The 8,535-nt window shown below is 41.4% G+C and overlaps 1 protein-coding gene across 1 annotated transcript in view; it reads right to left on the reverse strand.

Annotated features, from left to right (window-relative positions):
• The window catches only part of LOC136858715 (myrosinase 1), a 96,368-nt gene extending 95,289 nt beyond the window's left edge, over positions 1-1,079 (reverse strand). Inside the window, exon 1 of the mRNA XM_067138456.2 lies at positions 827-1,079. Coding sequence (XP_066994557.2) covers positions 827-917 — 91 coding nt within the window. The 5' untranslated portion in view covers positions 918-1,079. The remainder of the gene's footprint in view (positions 1-826) is intronic.
• Between the last annotated feature and the right edge of the window lie 7,456 nt (positions 1,080-8,535).

Here is an 8,535-nt window from a genome sequence, read left to right on the forward strand (position 1 = left end):
CCAAACTTCCGGAGAATTACTTAAGGAAAGGGACGGGCCGGAGAAGATGCGATAATGAAATATTCCCAAATCATCGTGGGAGGAAATTAATAATTAACCGAAGCAGGTCAAATAAAAAACACGAGTCCGGCGCAAGTAAAACTCTCTCATTTCCAAAAAAAGTCTCACAAGTTGTGGTTTCTTAGGGACTCACTAACCGCTCGCCAGAACTCGGTGTCACGAGCACGCTGGGGATACCGTGGCAGTAAAGGGACAATCAAATTACTACCGTCTAAGCGGAGGTTCGTCACGTGCACATTTCATCTACTTTCATCTGCTTCTACTCTCATCGAAATTAACTTTGTTACAGAGTCACAAGGTCGTCTGTCTCGTTGGCTGAATGGTCAGCGTTGAGACCTTCGGTTCAGAGGGTCCCGCGTTCGATTCCCGGTTGGGTCTGGGATTTTAATCGCGTCTGATTAATTCTTCTGACCCGGGGACCGCACACTACACTACCAACCACCACATAAACACGCAATAGTGATTACAGCCCTCCATATGAGGTTGGGGTCTGGAAGGGCATCTGGCCGTAAAATAGGGCCAAATCCAGACGTGCGACACAGTTCGCACCCGCGACCCCACAGGTGTGGGAAAAGCGGTAGAAGAAGAATAGAGTCTCAAGGTACTTACAATGGAATTCGCCATCATCATCATCATCATCATCATCATCATTCTTACCTATGAAGAGAATTCTATGACATCACCAACCTAATTCCAGGTCCTCTGTACTGGGCATGAAGCCGTAGCCGCCCCAAAGAAGACCATGAAACAGTAGTTCAACACTTACCGTCTTCGTTCCAAGCACCTTCTACTTGATACGAGGCTGTAGCTGCCCCGAAGAGGAAATCGCGAGGGAAGTGTAGTCCAACAGCAGACATTGTGCTCTGAATTGACTATCTTGTAGTTCACAAATCTTCACTGTAAGCACTGGTATTTTTTTTCTACAGTCAACAACTCTTCCCTCTCAACGCGAAATGAACAGCAGAAGTAATGTTGAGGATGAGAGGTTCATTCCGTGAGTTACGGTGTACGAAGTACAAGGGTATCTTCTGTCAATAATATGTTTTCATCTACGGAATGATACAAACATCTCTTTGAGTTATAAATCACCTCGTTATCTCCACGAACAGTCATTCTTAAGGCCACACGGTTTATTCCCGTCATGAAGATGCACTATACTCCGCACGGCTTTACTTCTAAATTGACGTTTTCCAAAACAAATGAGCGTCGCCTCACCTCTGTCGCCAGGCGCTACTGCCGCGAGAACAGCTGATGCACGACCGCGGTAAACAGCAGTGGCGAAGCGTGAACTAAGTAACTATTAAACTATTTTAATCATATTATATATGGAATTTTGTTTTCGACGCATACAGATCTATATTCAATATTATATTAATGACTGAAACTAAGACAAATCCTATAACAACCTATAACCCTAAACGCACTCGTTTCATTTTTAAATATAGACTAAATGGGCAGCGGGAGTTGTCAAATAACAACATACTTTTAGAATGAAAAAATATACCGGTATCTATTACCCTCGTCTTGAAGTCAGGCGAATTGCTAAGATGCCACAGCAGTTCCTTCTCTATACATAGCTAAACTTTCCAAGTTAGACAGTCTCTGGTTGGTCACTGAATTCCTTAAATAGATTTGAATTCGTTTCAAGGCACTCATAGCGCGTTCACTAGAAACTGGCGTTAACGGAATATACGGAATCTAGTTAAGCAGTGTTGTTTCCGTATGCACACTCTGGAGTTCATTATTAAAAATGTAAGCCAATAGTTGTGGGGGTTATAATACCTTAACTAATATTGACGGACAAGAAAATGCATGTACTTGAAAGGTTTTCATGCTATCATTCAATTATTAGGCGTTTGCTATATTTCGTATTTGAATATTATTTATTTTTAGACGTGTCTTATAATGAAATAAATTCAAATTAACTACATTAAAAGCATGTCTGAGATGGTAGCCAGTAAGAGCACCTTTATACCTGAGATCCAAATACTAGCCAATGAGAACAAGAGGAGACGCTGGCAAGTCTGTCTACTGGGCGGAGAAATGTCGCTATAGGAAAGTCATAGTTCCACAGTCACCAACTACAGATAGCGTTAGTGTTGTTCTATCTGAAAGCTTTGAAAATCAAAGAGATCATAGACAGAATGAACAGCGGGATTGAAAACAAATTCACAAAATCTACACTTACTAACAGCATCCAACAGTAAAAAGATAATATATTATTAAGAATAACAGAGAATGAAGAAAGAACACATCACTCACCGCTAATGTCTGACACAGGAAGAAGGTTATGGCCCACAAAGGGAACACTCCACTTATCTAAGAGTCACTTTTGCTTACGTGCTTCGTGTAACTGACACGAAGCGAAGTGAGACGAAAATAAGTAAAGCGGGGAATACAATAATGTCATGAATGTGGAAATAATTAATGTTCTAAAAATAATTGAATTAACTAGACAGTATTTCGTTCACAAAATGTTAAGGGTACACGCTGTCTACCCTGTCTCCCCTGACGCTTCGCCCCTGGTAAACAGCCCTTGTAAAATGCAATACCATACTCAGAAAAGCTAATGAATCGGGATTGAAAACAAATTCACAAAATCTACACTTACTAACAGCATCCAACAGTAAAAAGATAATATATTATTAAGAATAACAGAGAATGAAGAAAGAACACATCACTCACCGCTAATGTCTGACACAGGAAGAAGGTTATGGCCCACAAAGGGAACACTCCACTTATCTAAGAGTCACTTTCTTGCCACTTGTCTTTTCCGAACTACACAGAGACATTCTAAATACGCGCGAAGTGCACTAATCAATACACGGACGTAAATAAAAATACAGCTTTATTTTTATACACTTTATTTTTTTACACTGTAAACTACGCTATACTGTACTATACTAGAGAGATACTAATATGAAGAACACTAATTACCGGTACTGAAGAAAAATTCAAAAGATCGCGAAGCTTACCAAAAACCGTACACGCTGGGCGAGATACGTTAACCACGTGGTGAATGTTAACATTAGATTTGGCAACTAGGCTTCGAGATCGCACTATGCCGATATAAGTCGAAATGAATGGCAGCTTGGGATTGGTTGGATATCAACGTTTCGGCGCATACCCACCAGACAGAGCCAAAATCGGCCGAAACGTCAATTTAGAAGTAAAGCCGTGCAAAGTATAGGCCTGCGGTACTACTTAAGCTGTGCCTTTGTCTCGAGCTCTCAGTGTGATCGTCGCTTGCTGCAGCATTCCGAGTGCTGTATGTTGGAAAGTAGTCGTACCGCTCTGACACTCATGTAGTGTCCGGCTCTATGGCTAAATGGTTAGCGTGCTGGCCTTTGGTCACATGGGTCCCGCGATCGATTTCCGACAGGGTCAAGAATTTTAACCATAATTGGTTAATTTCGCTGGCACGGGGGCTGGGTATGTGTGTCGTCTTCATCATCATTTCATCCTCATCACGACGCACAGGTCGCCTACGGGAGTCAAATCAAAAGACCTGCATCTGGGGAGCCGAACTAGTCCTCGGACACTCCCAGCACTAGAAAGCCATACACCATTTCCATTTCATTTTACTCATGTATTAATTCAGATTTCATCTCGCCAAGCTCGATAGCTCAGGCGCAGGGGCGGCCGTACCTTATGTGCTGAAGTGCTGCAGCACATTGTCTATTTGAAAAATAAACTGCTTTAATATTATTATCTTCAATCAAATACTGTGCATTGATAAAGACGTGATCCAAAGAATAGGAAATCATTCAACTTCCCTGACAACCAGGTAACTAGCCATGTGCTCCACGCCGGGTGCTGTGCACATCACAGCTAAGGGAGAATTTCTAAACTTTTTGCCAGAAAGCAGGATCCAAGCAGGAACTCTGCCTTTTGCGCATGCGTGCCCAACCTTTCCGATGTGCTGTGGAAACAACAGCGAAGACATCACTTCACAGCGATTCGTTCGACCACATAGAAGCAGCACTGGTCACACTTGTGTTTCGACTGAAATTAGAGCGCGGCAGGTAGCAACTTCTGGACTCAGTCGTAGTTTTAAGAGGGAATCGCTCAAAGCAAACGGGAAAACAAAATACTGTAGAGGAAGCCATCAGCTGTTCCCGACAGGTCTTTTAATACCGGTACTCCCAACTTGCCTGTTCCATAGCCACATTTGTAAATCGATGAACTACAAAAATTTTACTTTTTACGTTGTCAAAATAAGGACATGATATTGTGATTTCCTTTAATTACCAAATGTCTGCTTTATAAATCTCACTATAACAACATAACATGTAATTATTCATTACGACGTTGCTGGATTTTTTCAATAATTTTGGGTAAACCAAGTATTTCTGAGTTCGTGAATGTTTTGTCATTGCAGGTGTTACTGTGTGTTTAATTAGTTTTTTTTTATAAGGAATGTGCATATGTGTTAGGGTTGTTTGCGTATTTGTTCATTATGGAAAACTCAATGGAGTGCCTCTTAAAAACCGCACATGTTTCTAAATAAGTTTATTTTTTGGAGAGGGGATGGGTTACAGCACACAACTGATTTTCTGCACCAGCGGCCACTGCTCAGGCGGCTAGATTTGTCTAGCCTTGTAGCTCTAAATCCTGGGGGTCGGCTGACCTGAGAATGGTTTTCCATTCTCCTGCACCAAAGAGAATGCCGGGACTGTTCCTATTTTAGGCCACCCAGATCACCTTCCCCCAGGCCAAACAAAGGTCTCGAACATAGGTGCTCACGCTGGACATTTCATTCCGCGGACGCAGAGTACAGTAGGCTCCCTCCACACACACATCGGTTTAGACCGGCCGGTTCATGCCGGACGAAGTAGTGGATTATGTGCCGGTGCCCAGTAACACGCCGGGTAACAGCCGGACACATTCACTGGAGGATGCGATTGCCGGTCGATAGCAGGCCTACAGCGGTGCACGTGATTGTATGAGTGTTTTCACATACAACGACCATCAATCGTCCGCCTGATCTCAGAAAGTACAGTTGAGTGTAAGTATGGAGGACGTCGATTTGATATAGAACTATTGATATCGTTGGTTGAAGCCAGGCCTGTACTGTGGGACAGTAGCGTAGCCAGGATTTCAGTTTTATTTGGGGGGGGGGAGCATTAAGTTAGTTCTTCATCCAGAATTTTATTTTGATATGTGTCCAAACTTCCAGAGTTTAGGTGGTATAGAATATCTAAAAAGGATATGAGTGTCATTGGATCCAAGTAAGAGTGGTGGTTTCTTGCGGATTCTGGAAGCTAATAGTAACCTTCGTCTTCTTTTTCCCCCGCTTTTCCCACATCTGTGGGGTCACGGGTGCGAACTGTGTCGCACATGTGAATTTCGCCATGTTTTTCGGCCGGATGTCCTTCCCGACACCAACCGTATATGGAGGGATGTAATCACTGTTGTGTGTTTCATTGGTGGTTGGTAGTGTAGTATGTTGGCTGCATATGAAGACGAAAGTGTTGGGACAAATACCCAGTCCCCGAGCCAGAAAATTAATCAGACGCGATTAAAATCCCCGACCCGGCCGGGAATCGAACCCGGGACCCTCTGAACCGAAGGCCTCAAAACTGATCATTCAGCCAATGAGTCGGACTCCAGAAGCTAATAGTATCGTTAAAACTCCTGGGTTGTCTGGACTGCTTGGTCGACAACACCCCCCCCCCCCTCCCCGCCAATCTCTGTTACTCCCATCCCAACATAACTGCAGCATTTCATATATCCCGAGTACAAGTGAAATGAATGCAAGAATAAAAAGTTTGAGTAAAGATGCAACATTCTGGTTTAGAATAAATACGTTAATGTTATTATAATAATGGTAGATAATATGATAAGCCATAAAGAAGTGATATTTTATACAAATAATGCGGCAAAGAAATACACACACACACACGCGCGCGTCGAATACAGGTTTCTTGCCCTTCTTGTCCATGACTAGATGATGAAACCAACAGAATGATTGCCCGCCGTGACTCGTTATTTCGACATTATAAACAAATCCTAAATGACACAGACTTCGAATCTGACCGCATCTTAAGAAATCGTAGAAAGCAATTAATCAGAAATAAAAAATGTATATATTTCCGGAACTTAGCTAACAACTTAAATTGTAATCGCGCATGGGACCAACTCAGAGCTCTTGGAATAGGAAAACATCAGCAGAGACAGACAACTCCTGACACACCACTTGACGAAATGAACGCTTACTTCAGTAGAATAAATATTCAACCTACCCCAGTTAACTGCACCGACTCACCCACCACCCTCCCCTCCAACCAATCAACCATTCACATGTCACAATGTCGCAGAAAAGCAGGTTTAAAATGCTTTGTACTCGATTAAATCAAAGACTAGAGGTGTAGATGATATTCCTATTATTTTATAAAGCATTGTAGGTGCTGTCCTGCCTATAGTGACGCATATACTGAAATTCTGTTTACTAAACGGAACTTACCCTACTGTCTGGAAAACAGGCAATATTATACCGGTACCTAAGAGTTTAGGCCCACGTTCACCCTCTGATTATCGTCTTATGTCCATACTCCCTAACACTTTCTAAAGCTTTTAAACGTTTAGTATACAAGCAAGTTCTGGAATACCTAAATAAAAATGCTCTTTTGGGCCCTTTGCAATCTGGATTTAAGAAGAGTCACAGTACCGCGACAGCACTTTTGAAGTTTACTGAAGACATTAGAAACGCAATGGACAAACGACTGCCCACTTTACTTATCCTTCTTGACTTCAGTAGCGCCTTTGACATTATAGAAATTTCGACTATGATAAAGAAAATGGAACTGCTAAATTTCGACCTGGCTGCGCTTAAGTTTTTTAGTTCTTATTTGAGTAACCGTCAACAGCGTGTAACAGTAAACGACACGGCCTCTAAGTGGAAAATGAAACTTAGCGTTGTCCCACAGGGCAGTATTCCAGGGCCCCTAATTTTCTGTATTTATATCAGTGACATAGCATCTGTGACAGGAAATATCACACAACACCTCTATGCTGACGATCTTCAAATATATCGACACTGCAAGACAAGATATTAACAATGACCTCCGATGACTCAATGTATATGCACAACAAAATTATTTTATACTAAACTCCACAAAATCTCAAGCAATCATAATTGGATAACGAAAATTACCGAGCAGCTCAAACAATATCGCAATCCCGCCTATCCTACTGAATGACAACATTATTCCCTACAGTAAAACGGTCAAAAATCTCGGCGTAATGATGAATGAAACACTTGATTGGTCTGATCGCACGAAAGAAATACGTAAAAAGATTTTTGAAGTGCTTCACCCAATTAAACGGCAGAGGGATGTATTTGCATTTGAGCTACAGGCCAAACTAATACAGACACTCGTTCTTCCCATTCTTGATTATTGTGACGTTGTTTTAGCTGACATGACGAGGGAAGAAACACTTAAACCTCAATGAGCACTGAATTTCTGCCTGCGACTTATTTATAATATCGGGTACGATGTTCATATCACCCCAAACTATCAGGCTGTCTCATGGCTGATGTCTGATAAACGTCGGCAGCTACACACTTTAACGATGGTGTTCAGAGTGTTGGCTAAAATTCAGCCACTGTATATTTCTTCTAAATTCACCCCTTTCATCATCATTTCACAACTTAAATACACGTTCTAGATTCATTCTTTCTATTCCACTGCACCACACAAATAAAATTAATAGATCATTTGTGGTGACTGGCGCCAGATTATGGAATTCTCTGCCAGCTCAGGTCAGAGAAACAAGCTTTTTTTAATCACGATTTAAGGTCACCTGCTGAGACTACCTGCTGAGGACAGCTGCCTGAATGGTTGAAGTATGAATGTATACGTGCCTGAGGATGAGTCATTTTAAGAGATTTTAATATGAATTAGTTTTAACATTAATTTAGTTAGTAATTTGTTTAAATATATTTTCAATTCTATTAATTTATGTAGTTTTAACTACTTTTTAAGTATCTCGGTATTTTATTTAAGATTCTGATTAGTATGTGGCTAAGTGTACGGTAGGGCCTCGAGCCCTAACTTCGCCACTGTAAAGAAGGTACTAATAAATAAATAAATAAATAAATAAATAAATAAATAAATAAATAAATAGATAAATAAATAAATAAATAAATAAATACTGTAAATATAGAATGTAAAGCGTATCGGTATAGATATTTTGTTAGTTGGTAAAGAAAAATACACGTCACAATTAATGCTAGGTAGGGTTTACCTTGTCCTATTAGTTTCCCTCGCGGTTAGGGCCGCGCAGCTATGAACTTGCATCCGGGAGATAGTGGTTTTGAACCCCATTGTCGGTAGCCCTGAAGATGGTTTTCCGTAGTTTCCCCATTTTCACGCCAGGCAAATGCTGGGACTGTACCTTAGTTAAGGCCATGGCCGCTTCGTTCCCACTCCTAGCCCTTTCCTATCCCATCGTCGCCATAAGACCTATCTG

The sequence above is a fragment of the Anabrus simplex genome, chromosome 1 (assembly GCF_040414725.1).
Source record: "Anabrus simplex isolate iqAnaSimp1 chromosome 1, ASM4041472v1, whole genome shotgun sequence".
In the NCBI taxonomy this organism is placed as follows: Eukaryota; Metazoa; Arthropoda; class Insecta; order Orthoptera; family Tettigoniidae; genus Anabrus; species Anabrus simplex.